We start from the raw sequence: 17,555 nt of genomic DNA, 5'->3' as shown, positions 1-17,555 counted from the left end.
GCCTTGGTTCTCCGAGAGTGGGGTATTCGTGACATCAGACAAGGGAGGGGTGGGCTGCTGATCTTCCCTCATCCTGGACGTGCAGATTGTGGCCTTCAAGGAGGGGGAGCAGAAAGAGAAGGAGGGAATCCTGCAGCTGCGACGCACCAACTCTGCCAAGCCCAGTCCACTGGCATCATCAACCACGGCCTCCTCTGCAACCTCCATCTGTGTGTGTGGGCAGGTGCCAGCTGGGGTGGGAGCTCTGCAGTGTGACTTGTGTCAGGACTGGTTCCATGGGCGGTGTGTGTCAGTACCCCGCCTCCTCAGCTCCCCGAGGGCCAGTCCCACTTCATCCCCACTGCTGGCCTGGTGGGAGTGGGACACCAAATTCTTATGTCCTCTGTGCATGCGCTCACGGCGTCCACGCCTGGAGACCATCCTGGCACTGCTGGTGGCCCTGCAGAGACTGCCTGTGCGGCTGCCTGAGGGCGAGGCCTTGCAGTGCCTCACAGAGAGGGCCATCAGCTGGCAAGGTCGTGCCAGACAGGCGCTGGCCTCTGAGGATGTGACTGCTCTGTTGGGACGGCTGGCTGAACTTCGCCAGCGGCTGCAGGCCGAACCCAGACCTGAGGAGCCCCCTACCTACCCTTCAGCCCCTGCCTCTGACCCTCTGAGAGAAGGCGGTGGCAAGGATATGCCGAAGGTGAGCTGCCTGGCCCAGCTCTTATCCTCAAATTCTTGTCCCAGCCCCGTCCCTGATCTCTGGCCTTCTGTCTCCTTTGGCCCATCCTGCCTGCTCCCTTCTGCATTCTGTCCAAATTCCTAGGCTGTTCCCTGCTGGGGGCCTGTGTCTGCCCTTCTCCAGAAAGAGGGGAGTCCCAAGTCTTGGGTGCGAGGAGAACAGAGCCTGGTTCTTCAGTTACCACTCCCCATTCTTGCTCTCTTCGGCAGGTCCAGGGGCTGCTGGAGAACGGAGACAGTGTGACCAGTCCTGAGAAGGTAGCCCCGGGGGAAGGCTCAGGTAAGAGAGGTAGGTCTAGGTGTGGGTGGGCTGTTCACTGGGTATCACCAGACTTGGTCCACATGGTCCTTGGCTCTGTCGTGGCAGTGGGGAGGCAGCGAGGGGCAGCCTCTAACCTCGCCTGTCTCTACGACCCCCAGACCTGGAGCTGCTGTCCTCGCTGTTGCCACAGTTGACTGGCCCAGTGTTGGAGCTGTCTGAGGCCACCCGGGCCCCGCTGGAGGAGCTCATGTTGGAGGGGGACCTACTTGAAGTGACCCTGGATGAGAACCACAGCATCTGGCAGCTGCTCCAGGCTGGGCAGCCTCCAGACCTGGAGCGGATCCGCACGCTTCTAGAGGTGAGGAAGGGATTGTGGACAGAGCCAGGAGGTCGGGCCAAGCAGGCAGGGAGCCCAGGCCTGACCTCCTGCCCACACCTCTTTTTGCCTCTCTGTGATCACAGCTGGAGAAGGCAGAGCGCCATGGGAGCCGGGCCCGGGGCCGGGCGTTGGAGAGGCGGCGGCGGCGGAAGGTGGATCGGAGTGGGGAGGGTGATGACCCAGCCCGAGAGGAGCTAGAGCCAAAGAGGGTCCGGAGCTCAGGGCCAGAGGCCGAGGAGGCCCAGGAGGAAGAAGAGCTGGAGGAGGAGATTGGGGCTGAGGGTCCTCCCCAACCCCTGCCTACCACTGGCAGCCCCAGCTCCCAGGAGAACGAGAATGGCTTGGAGCCAGCCCTAGGGGCCAGTTCAGGCCCCTCGGCCCCTTTCTCCACTCTGACTCCCCGGCTGCATGTGCCGTGCCCACAGCAGCCGCCTCACCAACAGTTGTGACAGTGGCTGAGCCTGGCACAGACCCCAACAGAGAACCCCCCTTGGCCTCAAGGATCCTCTTTCTGACCATCAAGCCTGCTTCTTGGGAGGTGGGCAAGTAGGGGGGATGGCCACCCCCCCACCCCAGCCCACCCCTAAGTCCCTTGACTTTTATATTCTGACTCCAAGGTATTGTTCAGACCTCAGCTCCTGGGGGCCGGCCCCTGGAGTCCCCCTCCCTGGTAGCCTCTAACCAGCATTCCTAGACACCTGAGGCAGATAGACGGATGGGCAGGGGGGTGAGGGGGGCGGGCTGGGGCTGGGGCAGGGGCCGGGCCAGCACCATTCCAGAGACAAGGCCAGTGCATATGCAAGCCGGGGGAATCTCCTCTCCCTTGCCCCAGTTCCAGCCCTGGCCAGGCCAGGCTACACTAACATCACCTCTCCCTTTCACTCTCCTCCCTCACTCCTTGCCCTCCCTCCCTCTCCCTTCCCCCTTCCCCTCCCTCTCCCTTCTCCTTTCTCCTGACTGGTCCACCCAGGAGGAGGAAACTTCACATAGCTGTGCTCACAGTTTCTTTTAAAAATGATTCGGTCAGGGAGCTGACCAGGGCTCCCTGTAATCTGAAGAAAGCTTTTGGTGCTTGTCCTCACAACCACCTGGACCTTCCCTCCCTGTTCTGCCCCGTCTCCTTTCCTCCTCCTGGGTTCATGTTGTAATAAAACAAGATTGTTGGTGTGTAATTAATTTGTTCAAAAGAAAACAGAAGCAAAACAAGAAACTTGGTTCCAACTGAAGCCTATTTTAATTTTATTTTATTATTTTCCTCTTGTTAGAAATAAAACCCTTAGCAACATTTTTTGGAAACATGTTTCTGAAGTGTGTTTCTCTTGGAGGGGGGAAAACAGTGAGTGTCTCCAGCCCCCGCCAGTGGAGCAGCTGCAGGCGAGTGGGAACACAGCCTGTAAGTTCCCGGCTCTGGAATAGGGTTCCCTTACATGGAGGCAGCACACCCCCAAATCTCCCCCACTCCCCAAGCCAGTTTCCCCATTCCCCGTACGTGGCCCTACACCTCTCACTCACCTCTTGCAGTAGCCATTGTCTGTCTTCCTCAAGCCCCTAGAGTGATTCTTGGCTTTATTTAGGTGTAGTTCACACACCATGACACTTGCCTGTTGTGAATGTACAATTCAGTAAGTCGGGGGATGTTTCTAAAGTGCAGATCTAGTCATGTCACTGTTGCTTAAAACTGCTCACGATGCTCCATTGCCCTGAAGACCAGGATTACATAAACAATATATATCTCATTCTTTCCAGAAAGCTTTCTGTCCAACCCATATGCCAGTTGGGGACCCTTCTCTGATTTTCTCCACCCTCAAGGGTTCTTTCTGACCCTGTGAATGAGGACTAAAGCTCAAGTGTGTGGTCATTTGCAACTGGAGTTCACTTTTTAAAAACAGCTTTATGGCAATCTAATTTCCATGCCATGCAATTCACCCACTTAAAGTATACAGCTCAATGGTTTTTACTGTATTCTACTTGTGAGACCATCACTGCAAAAGATTTTAGGGTTTTCATTCTAAGAAGAAACCCCACACCCCTTAGGCACTGCTCCCCCTACCCCCTGTTCTCCATTTCTGGGTCGCCACTAATCTATGTGGATTTGCCTATTTTGAAACATTTCATATAAAGGGAATCACACAGTAATGTGGTCCTTTTCAACTGTTCTTTCAGTTAGCATAATGGTTTCAAGATGAATTCACTTTTTTAAAAAAGATTTTATTTGAGAGAGAGGGAGCAAAACATCAGTGTGTTGTTGCCTCTCACATGCCCCCAACTGGGAACCTGGCCTGCAACCCAGGCATGTGCCCAGACTGGGAATCAAATTGCTGACCCTTTGGTTTGCAGGCCAGTGCTCAATCCACTGACCCATACCAGCCAGGGCCAAATTCACCTTTAAATGTGAATGTTAATTATGTCTTCATATTGGGCAGGTTTTTTCTCCTGGGCCCCAAAGTGAAGGTGCTGGAGTAGATTAGGGATCATCAAAGGAGTGTTTACATATTTTTGTGGGGGCTTGCATGCATGTTTTTCTGGCAAGAAGACTAGCCAGCTGTATCAGCTTCATAAAGGGATCCTTATCTCTCCAAAGGCAAACAAGAACCACTCCTTGTGTGGGGGAGGAACTTTGTTCGCCAGAATCCTGTCCGCTGCAGATGGTAAATCATCCCGGACACAAGACAAAAATTGTCCTGAATTTTGTGTTCAGTCTGCCTGTGAAGATAGGGTGGAGGAACCAAGAGCACTGGAAGCTCCTTCAATGGGGTAGTCTGCCAGTTTCCCATCATGCCTGGTTCCTTAAGGGCTGTTCCTCCTTGGGAGCTGGGTACTGTCCCAAGGGCTCAAGTATTAGAGGCCAGGCCCTGGTGCCTACCTAGCCCAGGAGCCTGGCACACTGCTCTGCCCTTTTTCATCTGAGTGCTCAGTGGGCTCGTTTTGCTCCACTGTAAAAGTCTCATTCTGTTCCAGCATGGCCACAAAGTCCAGAATCTCAGGTGTGAATGAGGCTCCTTGGGTGTATTTCTTAAGAACAGCTCCTTAAGTACTATTTTTCTCTACCTGTAGATCTATGAAACAGACAAATTATCTGTCCCCAACACACCAAACATATAGTGGTGGAACAGGCACAGGATAGCTGCTACAGAATTCCAGTTCAAAAGGGAGGAAACGAGACACAACGGAGTCACTGGTCTGTAGCAATTTGGAAATCCAGCAGGGCAAATGGATGTTCCTTGATTAGGTTTCAAGGCCTGGGAATAATTCTCTGTAGCTCTTGGTTTTGCTCTCTGGGCTCTCGGTTCCACCCTCCATGCCTTCCTTTCTTTTTCATGAGAGGAAACACATGTTTGCAGCCAAGTAGTTTTTCCAGTCTGCTTCCTGCCAGTGGGGATTTGGGGGTCTCTGTAATCGGCTGTTACTGGGCACTTATTCCATAGAGGGGCCTGGCACCTCTGTGCTGTCATCAGGTTGGACACTCAGAAGAGGCTAGAGCCAGACTGGCCTTGATGAAAGTCCATATAGTGGGTGGAACCCATGCATCAGCTCCATGCCTGCTACTGTGGCCATTTTGCTCAGGAGTCCATTCAGTAAGGGAAAGGGTTAACAGAGATAGAGGCTGACTGATATCCACAGAATGGGACGTGTTTCTACCTAGATGAGATCGTCCTCTACATGGATTCTCTGGTGCTCATTCACTTGCCATGTGAATATCCTCACACTCTGCACCCATTCCAAGAGGGATACCCACATGCCTTTTTCCCCAGACCTTATCAATAATATTTCAGGCCTGTTCTTTCCAAGTCCTTGACCACCTAGCCAGATCATTAGAAACTACATGAATCACTGGAGATCTATACCTCTGACCATCTTTGTGACCAGCCAGTCTTCCTACTGGGGGAATTTCCCTTCTCACTGTCCTTCAGGATCAACCCTGAGTGGGGCTATAATGCTGCAGCTGGCCACTTCCAGCTGGTACCAGCATATCATGCAGAACCATCTGTAAGCCAAGCTTAAGTATTGGTTTCCTTAGTCATTTGGTCGCAGGAAAAGCCCCAGGAGGCCAGAGGTGTGACTGACAAAGGGATCGCAGTGCAGCCAGTGGGAGTATGATCCACCTGCTCGGGCAACTTGTGTCTTCTAGACCTGCTTGTATAAACCTATTCGGTTTATACAAGAATAAAGTGTATTCTTGTATACACTCTTTCGTTGTATACAAGAACGAAATAGAATAGAGTTGCAGAGTGCTGCTGCACAGAGATGCCCTCAAGGCTTGATGCGACAGTTGAACACACAGCTCAGACACTCATTCACAAAATAGATCTGCTTTTGCATTTTTATTTTTCTCTGTTTCTGAAACTCCTGTTATCACGATGTGGCCACTTATAAATTTATCCTCGATTTCTTTTGTCTTAAAATAAGACTTTATTTTTATAGAGAGGGGAAGGGAGGAAGAAAGAGAGGGAGAGAAACATTGATCAGTTGTCTCTCTCATGCCCCTGACCGGGGACCTGGCCCACAACTTAGGCACAGGCCCTGACTGGGAATTGAACCGGCGACCTTTTCGGTTTGCAGGCTGGTGCTCTATCAAATGAGCTGCACCAGCCAGGGCTTTCCTTTAGTCTTTGAAAAATATTTTGTATCTCTTCATACTTTCCTGTTGATCGTTCTACACACTAATTTGTTCTCCAGCTGTAGCCCCACACACTGTGTGCCATCTATACAGTATGTCCTCTGCTAAGGTGTCCAGGAACTAGGGAAATCACCACTGGATGGGATTTAGGATTTCCTGGGCCAAATAAGAGAAGGACTTGGACTGAAACTTAAGTTGACCACCAAGACAGTCTCGGTCACTAGAGATTAACGTGGACTCAGAACCAGTATCTAGTCTCTTTTGAAAGGTCTGGATAGTTCCCTGTCCCTAGGCCACAATTGCGCTTGCTGCAGGTCCCTCTGCAAGAAGCAAGGAGGGACACTTTACCATACACCCTTGTGAAAAGTGTAGCAAGGTCCCTCTTCAAATACACCCTCCCCTTCACTCAAGGGGCTGTAGTCCATGAACGGGGGGAGAGGCTAGGACTCTATGTTTTGAAGACTAGATCAGAATTCCATTTGCTAGACTACATTTTCTCTGGTTATGTAAATCAAGTGGGACCTTATTAGGCCGTTCATCTATTTTGGAACTAGGGAAACCATGGTAATTAGCAACCACTACAGATCCCCACAAGACGTGCCATTCTGATTACTGCTACAGCTCTGCTGGCCATTACAGGAATCAGACCCAGCGTGTCCTGGGAGGTGGCCCTTTCATCTCCATTGAAATCAGGGGGCAAACAATCATGATCATTCACCATGACCCTGACTTACAGAAACAAACAAAACCCAACAACACTGCAATGCTTTTTTAAGAATACTGACGCTCACTCACGTTAAAGTAAAGTTAGCTTCTGAGACAAAAAAACAAACAAAACAAAACAAAAAAACAAGCTGTGATTTAAGACAATGAAAGTTTACTTGCTTTTGTAATATTCCAAAAGAGGTGTTACTAGTCGGGCTTTTCTTTTCTAACTGATTCAGAGGCCTAGGCACCTTCTGTCTAGAAGGTCTGGCGTGTTCAAAACGTGCTCGGCATTGCACTTTTGCCATCTCCATCTCAGACAACCAGAAGAGGAAAAGACCACGTGAGAGGTTTTCGCGAGCTAGGCCTGGGTGGAGTGGGGATTGTTTCTGCTCACCTTCTATTAGCTAGAACTCAGACAGTGGTTATACCCAACTGCCAGGAACACTGGAAAACGTAGTCTGAATTTGTCCCAAGGAGAACAGGGAAACAGGCTTAATGACCACCTAGCTAGTCTTGGTCACACCTCATAATGTATTTCTCGAAGCCCTTGTGAAAGAAACATCCACATAGTTAGGGGGAGAGTGTACACGATGAATTGATCGAAACATTCTTATTGCCCTAAACATTTGGCAGGCAGCTATGCTCACTGCTCTGCCACCAACACCACTGGCATTTGGATTCGTCCCTCTACAATATGTATATGGCATTTCAACACAGGCTACTGTTGAATCTAGGTTTCAATCAATCAATAGAATAAATCTTACAAATATTCCCAGCTGCTTCAGCTAACACAGTACCTCAAGGATTGCTGATAAGAGCACCTATATTAAAAAGGTTGGCCCTCCCAAAACCAGATAAAGACATCACAAGAAAAAAAAAGTTACACACCAATATCCCTTATGAATATAACTGCAAAATCCTCAACAAAAGTCCAGCAAACTGAATCCAACAGCATATTATAAGGATTATATGCCATGATCAATGGGATTTATCTCAGAAATGCAAGAGTGGTTCACCATCAGCAAATAGATCAAGGCCATACATCACATTAATAGAACAAAGGAAAAAACCTTCATGGTCATCTCAACTGATGCAGAAAAGACATTTCAGACACAGAAAGGGCATAGAGCTAGTAAATTCAACAAAGTTGCAGGGTACAAGAGCAACTCATAAAAATCCGTTTTTATATACTAGCAATGGGTAATTGAAAATTGAAAGAAAGCAATTCCATACACAATAGCATCTCAAAGAAATATCTAAGAATAAATTTAACCAAGGAGGTGAAAGACTTGTTCAGTACGTTGAGCACTATAAAACATTGCTGAGAAAAAGTAAAAGAGACCTAAATAAAGGAAAGACATCCTGCATTTGTGGATTGGTGCATTTTATATTGTTAACATGTCAATACCACCCAGTGTGATATAGAGATTAACATGATTGCTATCAAAATTCCAACAGCTGTTTTGCAGAAGTGTGGAAATGGCAATCCTCAAATTCATATGGAATTGCAAGGGGCCCTGAATAGACAAGACTCTTGAAAAAAAAATAAGAACAAAGTGAAATGGCCAAATGATTTTTGACAAGAGTACCAAGACCATTTAATGGGAACAGGATAGTCTCTCCAACAGATGGTGCTGGTACAACTGTATTTCCAGATGCAAAAAAAGGAAGTCAGACCCCTACCTCACACTACCTATATTAACTCCAAATGGGTCAACAACCTAAACACAAGAGCCAAACCCATAAAATTCTTAGAAGAAAACAGGGGTAAATCTTCATGACCTTGGATTTGGCAACAGACACTTAAGTATAACACTGAAAGCATGAGCAACAAGAGAAAAAATAGATCAACTGGACTTTATAAAAATTAGAAACTGTGTATACAAGGACATTATCAAGAAAGTAAAAAGACAACCTACAGAATGGAAGAAAACATTGTAAATCATATATCTGACAAGGGTTTAAAATCCAGAGTACTTAAAGAACTCCTATGAGTCAATGAAAAAAAGACTAATAACCCAATTAAAACATGGGCAAAAAATTTTTAAAGACATTTCTCTAAAGAAAATGTATAAATGACCAACAAATGCACGAAAAATTACTAAACATCATTAGTTATGAGGAAAATTTAAAAAAAAAAATCTAAACCACAATGAGATACCACTTCACATCCACTAGATGGCAGTAAGAACAAGGCCAACAGAAGAAAGGATGTGGAGAAATTGGATCCTTTTTCCCTTGGTGATGGGAATGCAAAATAGTGTAGCTGCCGTGTAAAACATTTTGACAGTTTCCCAAAGTTAAACAGAGAAGTACCATATGATCCAGCAATTCCACTTCTAGGTATACACTCGAGAGAATTGAAAACAAGTGCTCAGACATATATATTTGTACAGCAATGTTCGCTGCAATGGCCAGGACATGGAAACAACCCAAGTGTTCATCAACAGCTGAATAAACAAAATATGGTGTATCCATATACTTAAGTATTATTCATCCATAAAAAGGAATAAAGTTTAGATAGATGTTACAACACGGATGAAACTTGAAAACATTATTCTAAGTGAAATAGTCTAAACACAAAAGGGCAAATACTATATGATCCCACTTATATGAAATATCTAGAATAGGCAAATGCATGGATATAAAAAGTGGGACAGAAGTTACTGGGAGTGGAGAGAATAGGGAGCTATTATTTCATGGGAACAGAACATCTGTTTGGGATGACGAAAAGTGTTGGAACTAGATAATGGTGATGGGTGTACAACACTGTGAATGTAATTAATGTCACCTGAATGTACAAATTTTATGTTGTATATGTTACCACAATAAAAAAGTTTGCCTCCATCAAAAGTTACATTTTATTTCTTGCTAATCTATTATCCATAAAAACAATTCCCACACATATTACTGAGGTGTTTGTCAATATAAATTACTAACATCTTCTCATTTTTGTGTATATGTAGGCTTTTTCCTCATAGATTCGACTCTACTTCCCCTGGGGCATGCAGAAATCTGAGTGAATCCAGTGATGGATATGGAAGCACCAGGGGGAGATATGTGTAGATCTTGAGAATGATTATCTAGATCTTTAGAGGGTCCCCGAGTCATGGAGGTCCGGCCCACCAGACAGGGGAAGAAGGGCTGCCGCGGCCACCAAGCAGGGCTCAGTGGGACTGGGGTTTAAGGAACTCAGATCTATCCAGCAATCCTGGTGTTCCTATTCCAGTTCCCAAGAGTCCACTCTTCCCCCGATCAGTGGCATTTTGATTTCACATAAGAGATCTGGAGATCTGGGCAATTCAACCTGCAGGATTTGCCTTCATGCCTGATTTCAAGCTACATTAGTCCTATAAGTAAAAGAGATAAAGAGATGTTTTTTTAAGTACAGACTTTATTTTCTTAGAGCAATTTTAGGTTCAGCAGAGTATGAAAGGCCCTGTTGTTTCACATCCTTACCAATCCTTGGTACAGTCAATTTTGAACTTTTGCCAATCTGAGGAGTGTGAAATTGTATTTCCTGTAGTTTAAATTGGTATTTCCCTGATAATTAATGGAGTTGAGCACCTTTGCATATACTTACTGGCCATTTGTGTGTTCTTTGGTGAAATGCTTGTTCAACTCTTTTTTCATATCTTTCTATTGATTATCTAAGTTTCTCTAGTTGAATTGTAGAATTGTAGGACTTAATTTTTATAATCTACCTTTGTACTGTTTATGATGTTTTTGGATGAAAAGAAGTTATTATTATTTCTTATTGATTTGAGAGAGAGGAAGGGGGAAGAGAGGGAAACATCGATCTGTTGTTCCACTTATTTATGCATTCATTGGTTGATTCTTGTGTGTGTCCTGACAAGCAACCTGCAACCTTTGGTGTATAGGGTTGATGCTCTAACTGGACTACTTGGCTAGGGCAAGAAGTTATTATTTTTAATGTAGTCAATTTTATACATCTGCTCCTTTTATTAGTATTTTGGGGGTTTTTTAGTTTATTTTTTAAAAGATTTTACTCATGCCCTGGCTGGCGTAGCTCAATGGATTGAGCACGGGCTGCAAACCAAATTGTCGCAGGTTCGAATCCCAGTCAGGGTACACGCCTGGGTTCCAGGCCATGACCCCCAGCAACCGCACTGGGGTTGATGTTGATGTTTCTCTCTCTCTCTATCTTCCTCCCTTCCCTCTCTAAAAATAAATAAATAAACTCTTTTTTTTAAAAAAGAATTAAAATTGTTTGCATCTTAAAAAAAAGAAATATTTTACTATCTTCAAGTCAAAAATATATTATCCTGTTATCTTCTTTGCTTTTCACATTAGGTTTCTATTCTACCTGTCAATTATTTGATTTTTTAGGTATATAGTGTGAGGCAGACATCCGATTAAGTTTTTTTTTATATTTGGACAGCCAATTATTCCAACATCATTTATTGAAAAGACTGCCCTGGTGCCACTGCTCTCCATTGCCACAGTTGTGTTGAATCAAGCATGCAAATGTGTGCATGGGTATTTTCCTGAGCTATTTGTTCCTCTAGGCTAGTTTTCCATCCTTGTGCCAATACTACAGTCCTACAGACTATGGCTTTATTAAAGAACTGGAACATCTGAGAGAGCAAGTCCTCCCACACTTCTTCTTTAGGAATCATGGCCATTTTGGGCCTTTTTCATTTCTATTAAGAATTTCGGAACCAGTCAAGTTGCATAAAACAACAACTCTTTAACTGGAATTGTGTCTTCCACACACAACTATATTGAATCTGTAGATCAATTTAGGGAGAACTGATATCCTTGAGATACTGAGTCCACCAGACTATGAATATGATATATCACTCCGTTTATTCACATCTTCATTAACCCCTTTTAAAAAATTATATAGTTTTCTTTATAAAGGACTTACATGTCCTCAGATGTATTTCTAGAACTTCTAAGTAACTGATTTTTAATGCCATTTAAATGGTAGTTTAAATTTTTTATGTTCTTCTTTTTAAAGATTGTATTTATTTATTTTTTACAGAGGGGAAGGGAGGAAGGAAGAGAGGGAGAGAAACATCCGTGTGTGGTTGCCTCTCATGTGCCCCCAACTGGGGACCTGTCTCGAAACCCAGGCATGTGCCCTGACTGGGAATCAAACCAGCAACCCCTTGCTTTGCAGCCCGGCACTCAATCCACTGAACCACACCAGTCAGGGCTAAATTTTTTATTTTCTAATTATGTCTGCTTCCATGCAGAAATACAGTGATGTTTGTAAATTGGTTTTGTACCCAGTAAACTTTAATCTTGGAATATTTATCTCTACTCTTCAAATATTTTCTTCTCTCATTTATTTATTTGTTTATTCCTATGCTGTCTTTGAGACTATTATCAAGATGTTGGCACTTCTACTTTCCACTTCTCTTGTTTTTTTAAATTATTATTTTCTATATTCATTCCTGCTGCTTTCTAGGAGAATTCTTCAATATAATCTTCCAACTCACTTATTCATTCTTCATCTGTATTCAACCCACTATTTATCCCATCTACTGTGTTCTCTATTTCAAATTATATATACATATAATATGTTATTACATGTTATATATGTTATTATTTGAAATAGAGAACACGATATCATATATATATATATATATATATATGCACTAATATTTCCACTTTTCTGTGCCTGAGGCACTGGGTAATGGAAAATCTCACAAACAAGGTGGTGAAACAAACACAGACAGGCTGCCAAAATGAGGAGACAAAGAAACATGTTACAAATTAAAGAACAACAAAACTCCAGAAAAAGAACTAAGCAAAACAAACACAAGCAATCTACCAGATGCAGAGTTCAAAACACTGGTTATAAGGATGCTCAATGAACTCAGAGGAACAAGAGAGCAACTCAGTGAGAACTTCAACAAAAATATAGAAAGCAAAAATGAAGATAGAAAACATAAACAAGGGCAAGATAGAAATAAAGAACACAATAACTGAAATGAATAACACACTAGAAGAAATCACAACAGTAGATTAGGTGAAGCAGAGGATCAAATCAGCAATTTGTAAGACAAGGTGGCAGAAAACTCCCAAACAAAGTAGAAAAAAGGAAAAAGTATACAAAAAAGTGAAGATAGTTTAAGGAGCCTCTGGGACAACATCAAGTGTACCAACATTTGCATCATTGGATTGCCATTAGTTGAAGAGAGAGAGCAAGAAATTGAAAACCTATTTGAAAAAAATGACAGAAAACTTCCCTAAACTGGTGAAGGAAAATAGATATACAAGACCAGGAAGTGCTGAGTCCCAAACAAGAAGAACCCAAAGAGGCCCACACAAAGGCACATCATAATTAAAATGCAAAAGATTAAAGACAAAGAGAATCTTAAAAGCAGTAAGAGAAAAGCAGTTAGTTACCTACAAGAGAGCCCCCATAACACTGTCAGCTGATTTCTCAGCAGAAATTTTGCAGGCCAGAAGGACTGGCAAGAAACATTCAAAGTACTGAAAAGCAGGGACCTACAACCAAAGATACCCAGGAAAGCAATCATTTAAAATCAAAGGGCAGCCCTGGCTGGTGTGGCTCAGTTGGTTGGAGCATCGTCCTATACACCAAAATGTCGAGGGTTTGTTTTCTAGTAAGGGCATATACGGGAGGCAACCAATTGATGTTTCTCTCTCACATCAATGTTTCTCTCCTTTCCTCCCTCTAAAATCAATAAACATATTTTTGAAAAAAAGAATCAAAGGACAGAGAATGAGTTTCCCAGACAAGAAAAAGCTAAAGAAGTTCATCACCACCAAAGCAGTATTATATGAAATGTTAAAGCATCTTCTTTAAGAAGAAAAAATAAAAATATGAATAATAAAACAGCAGTATATATATATTTATATATATAAACAATTACTTTAAATGCAAATGGATTAAATGCTCCAATCAAAAGACATATGGAGGCTGAATGGATAAGAAAACAAGACCCTTACATAGATTGTCTACAAGAGACTCGCTTCAGATCGAAAGACACACAGACTAAAAGTAAAGAGATGGAAAAAGATATTTCATGCAAATGGAAACCAGAAAAAGCTGTGGTATCAATATTTATATCAGACAAAATAGACTTTAAAACAAAAGCTGGAACAAGAGACAAAGAAGGATGCAGCAATTCCACTTCTGGGTATTTATCTAAAGAAATCCAAAACAATAATTTGAAAAGACATATGCATCTATACATTCATTGCAACATTATTTACAATCACCAAGATATGGAAGATAAGTACCCATCAATAGACAAATGGACAAAGATGTGGCACATATTCACAATGGCCATCTTAAAGAAGGCAATCTGCCATTTGTGACAACATGGAGGGACTTACAGGGTATTGTGCTGAGTGAAATAAGTCAGACAGAGAAAGACAATACTACATGATTTCATGCATATGCAGAATATAAACAATAAAATTAACAAACAAAACAGAAACAGACTCATAGATACAGAGAACACACTGATGGTTGCCAGAGGGGAGGGAGGTTGAAGGGCTGGAGGATAAAAGTGAAGGGATTAAGAAGCACAAATCGGTAGTCACAGCACAGTCCCAGGGATGCAACACAGCATAGGAAATACAGTCAATAATATCGCAATAACTATGTGTGGTGTCAGGCAAGTACTAGACTTATTGGAGTGATTACTTCGTAGTTTATATGATAACTGGGTTGTACAGCTGAAACTAATATAATATTGTACATCAACTGTAATTAAAAATTAAAGTTATTTTAAAATATTTGATGACAAAGGATTGGAAGCAATATGAGTGGCCATCCAGACTTTGCAAACCATAGAGTACTACAGGGTAGTTGAGGTTGATGGAAGATCTACAAACAGCCTCTTGAATATATCTTACAATACATTGCTGCCATTATTCATGATAGGCAAAAAGTGGGAACAACCCAAATGTCCATAACTGATGAATGGATAAATAAAAGGTGCTATATCCAGACAGTGAACTATCATTTAGCAGTAAAAAGGGTGAAGTACTGACCCATGCTACAACATGGATGAAACTTGAGCATTATGCTAAATGAGACAAACCGGACACCAAAGACCACATATTGTATGATTCCGTTTATATAAAATGTCCAGAATAGGCAAATCTATAGACACATAAAGGGGATTAGAGGTTGTCTAGGGAGGCAGTGGAGGAGGTTGTAGGGAAATGGAGCATGACTGCTAGCAGGTACTGATTTCCTTTTTGGGGTGACGAAAGTACTTTAAACTTAAATTATGATAATGGTAGAACAACTCTGTGAGTATGCTAGAAGAGACGGAATTGTATACTTTAAATGGGTGAATTGTGTGACATGGATTATATTTCAACAAAGCTGGTATATACTATGATATTTTGGAGATGATTAATTATATCTCAATAAAGCCAATGTATGTTATATAAACATACTGCTAACCTATGAAACATCTATCAATCATCCATCTAAACATGTTGCTGCCTTTTTGAAGAAGTATTTGATTCCAGGGATAGCACCAGAGAGTTAGGAAGTGCTTAAAAATGAAAGGAACCTGTCAAAAGCGTACAGAAGCCAATTTAGAGGATCTCCCAATGGTCGGATTTGGGATAATTTGAGCAACAAAATAAATAATAGATATAATAAATTATAATCCATAAAATAAAATAAGAATTCATGAGTACATACATCTATAAACAAATGAATGAATGAATGAATGAGAGAGAGGGAAGGTAAAGTCTTCCTTACAGTCAAAGTCTAACTAATAAAGTCTAATAAATGTAGAAGGAATGATGGAAAAAGAAAATCAGCCCTGGCTAGTGTAGCTCGGTGGATTGAGCACTGGCCTGAGAACCCAAGTGTTGCCAGTTCGATTCCCAGTCAGGGCACATGCCTGGGTTGTGGGTCAGGTCCCCAGTGGGGGCCACGTGAGAGGCAAGCACATACTGATGTTTCTCTGCCTGTCTTTCTCCATCCCTTCCCTTCTCTCTAAAAATAAATAAATAAAATCTTTTAAAAAAGTAAAATTAGCTTCATTCCCTGAGAATGGCAAATTGGTACTAAAGGAAATCAACCAACCAGTCAGTTCGTCAAAAGAGGAAATCTAAACTGGACGTTTTCTGGAGGGGAGTGAGATTGGATTTGGATGTTGCAGGGTGGGCGGAGGGATTTGGAAGTGTTAAGGGGTGGTCTGAAGCCATAAAAGTGGCAAAATGTGGGAGAGAGAGCTAGATGGGGCTTGGAGGGAGTGCCAAAAATCTGCCTGGATCTGAGCAGAAGGAACTGACTAGTCCAGAGGGACTGGGAGTTGAGGCTGGCTGTAGAGGAACTCATCAAGCCCTGGAGATGTCTTCAGGGCCAGTCTCCTCTCTGGTCATTATACTCCCTCAACTACTTCTAGGGGCACTGCTGGGATTGAGCCCTTTCCTGCCCTTTATCTGGTTTGGGGGTCTCATTCTCTTCTAAGGATCACCCTTTCAGCACTTCCTTGACCCCTGGACGAAGGCATCTGCTGTGTTGTCCTGTGGTCAGCTCTGGACAGGAGGGTAGGTAGAAGGCCAGGCCTTTCCTCTAGACTAGGCTTAGGGTCAGGCTGGACCAGGGGGTGATGCATCCATTACTCTCTGTTTTCCCCAACTAGAGACTTCAGTGTTCCCATCCGGGCCTGTCCTGCTATGTGACTTGTATGGTCACCTGTCTAACCTGTAGTTTGGCCTGGAACAGCCTGGGTTTTGGTACTGGGACAACCTACCAGTGCAGAGGAAAAGCAGAGGCCCAAGGGGAGCAGAAAGGGGCCCAGAAGTAGCGGTCACAATGAGGGTACTCAGAGGGGAGGAACTGCCCCCTCACCATCCCCTGCAGGGGCTGCTGAACTGCCTGGGTGCAAATCCTGCAAAAAAAAGCCAGAAGATTAGCACAATTGATGCAGGAAAAGCAATTATTTTGTGAAATGGCTCTCTATTACCATGGGATATTCCCTTGGTATATTCCCTTTATATTGAAGTTAGTGGATTGTCTTGATTTTTAAGAACTGTGTGTGCAGGCAGGTTCCATCAATATTGCATTCCACTTCAGGGTAGGAAAAGATACATTGTATCTTTTGTATAAAGTGGCTGATAAATTAAGTTACTGCCCTCAGGTGACACTGAATCACACACGGAGGACCAGAGGACCAACAGAACACCGTCTACTTTCCCTAGAAAGGGCGGGACCCAGGAAGGGACAGTCCAAATTACCTGTTGCTGATGGTGGGAGAGGGCAAAGTTTGGGGGAATTGGGGAAGTCCTGAACAGAGAAACCAAATGTTGGTCGGATCAACTTCAAAGAAGCCCGATGACAGTGGGTTCAGAACTCTGGCATGGAAGGGGTGACACATTGTCTAACATGGTGTGGTTCCTGGACGTGGGGACAGACTTGTCTGCTCTTAGAAAGAAATTTGTCTGACTTTCCTCCCAGGAGCATGGGGCTATGGCATAGACTCTGAGCTGGCATTAAGATATCCTGCTTCAGGAGGACATGAGAGTTTCTTCTGTCTTCTGCCAATTTTTAAAGTGTACACTGGGACAGCAAGGTGGCGACGTATGCTGTGTAATTCTGATTCTAACGGGAGTGTCGGAAGCAGCTGGCCTCCCTTGTTAAAGTCAACTGTGCACGAGCTGAGTGGGACTTCTGCAAGGGCCCAACTCAGAAAGCTGGCTATTGTGGGTCAGACCAGGTTGTTACCGATGGGCCTAGGGAGGTCCGGCTATCACCTACCTGGCTGCAACATGCTTAGTTAGCAAGGAATATTTCTACCTGAGATGTGAGTAGACACACCAGATTTAGGCGAGAAGGCACATACCTCACTGAGGCATCTCATGGTAATAGAGAACATTTACAAAATAGG

At 43.7% G+C, this 17,555-nt stretch overlaps 1 protein-coding gene across 7 annotated transcripts in view; it reads left to right on the top strand.

The window, feature by feature from the left end:
- KDM5C (lysine demethylase 5C) overlaps nt 1-2,660 on the top strand; it is a 31,461-nt gene extending 28,801 nt beyond the window's left edge. For 4 of the 7 annotated variants that reach the window (XM_036016777.1, XM_028522834.2, XM_036016776.1 and 1 more), the window contains 4 exons: nt 86-685; nt 934-1,012; nt 1,144-1,343; nt 1,448-2,660. In XM_036016777.1, coding sequence (XP_035872670.1) covers nt 86-685; nt 934-1,012; nt 1,144-1,343; nt 1,448-1,813 — 1,245 coding nt within the window. In that variant the 3' untranslated portion in view covers nt 1,814-2,660. The remainder of the gene's footprint in view (nt 1-85; nt 686-933; nt 1,013-1,143; nt 1,344-1,447) is intronic. The other 3 variants (XM_036016778.1, XM_036016775.1, XM_028522835.2) reach the window with 1 other exon arrangement.
- Nucleotides 2,661-17,555: the final 14,895 nt, after the last annotated feature.

The sequence above is a fragment of the Phyllostomus discolor genome, chromosome X (genome assembly GCF_004126475.2).
Source record: "Phyllostomus discolor isolate MPI-MPIP mPhyDis1 chromosome X, mPhyDis1.pri.v3, whole genome shotgun sequence".
Lineage (NCBI taxonomy): Eukaryota > Metazoa > Chordata > Mammalia > Chiroptera > Phyllostomidae > Phyllostomus > Phyllostomus discolor.
The sequence above is the reverse complement of the archived record's forward strand: the minus strand, read 5'-3'. Positions and strand labels throughout refer to the sequence as shown.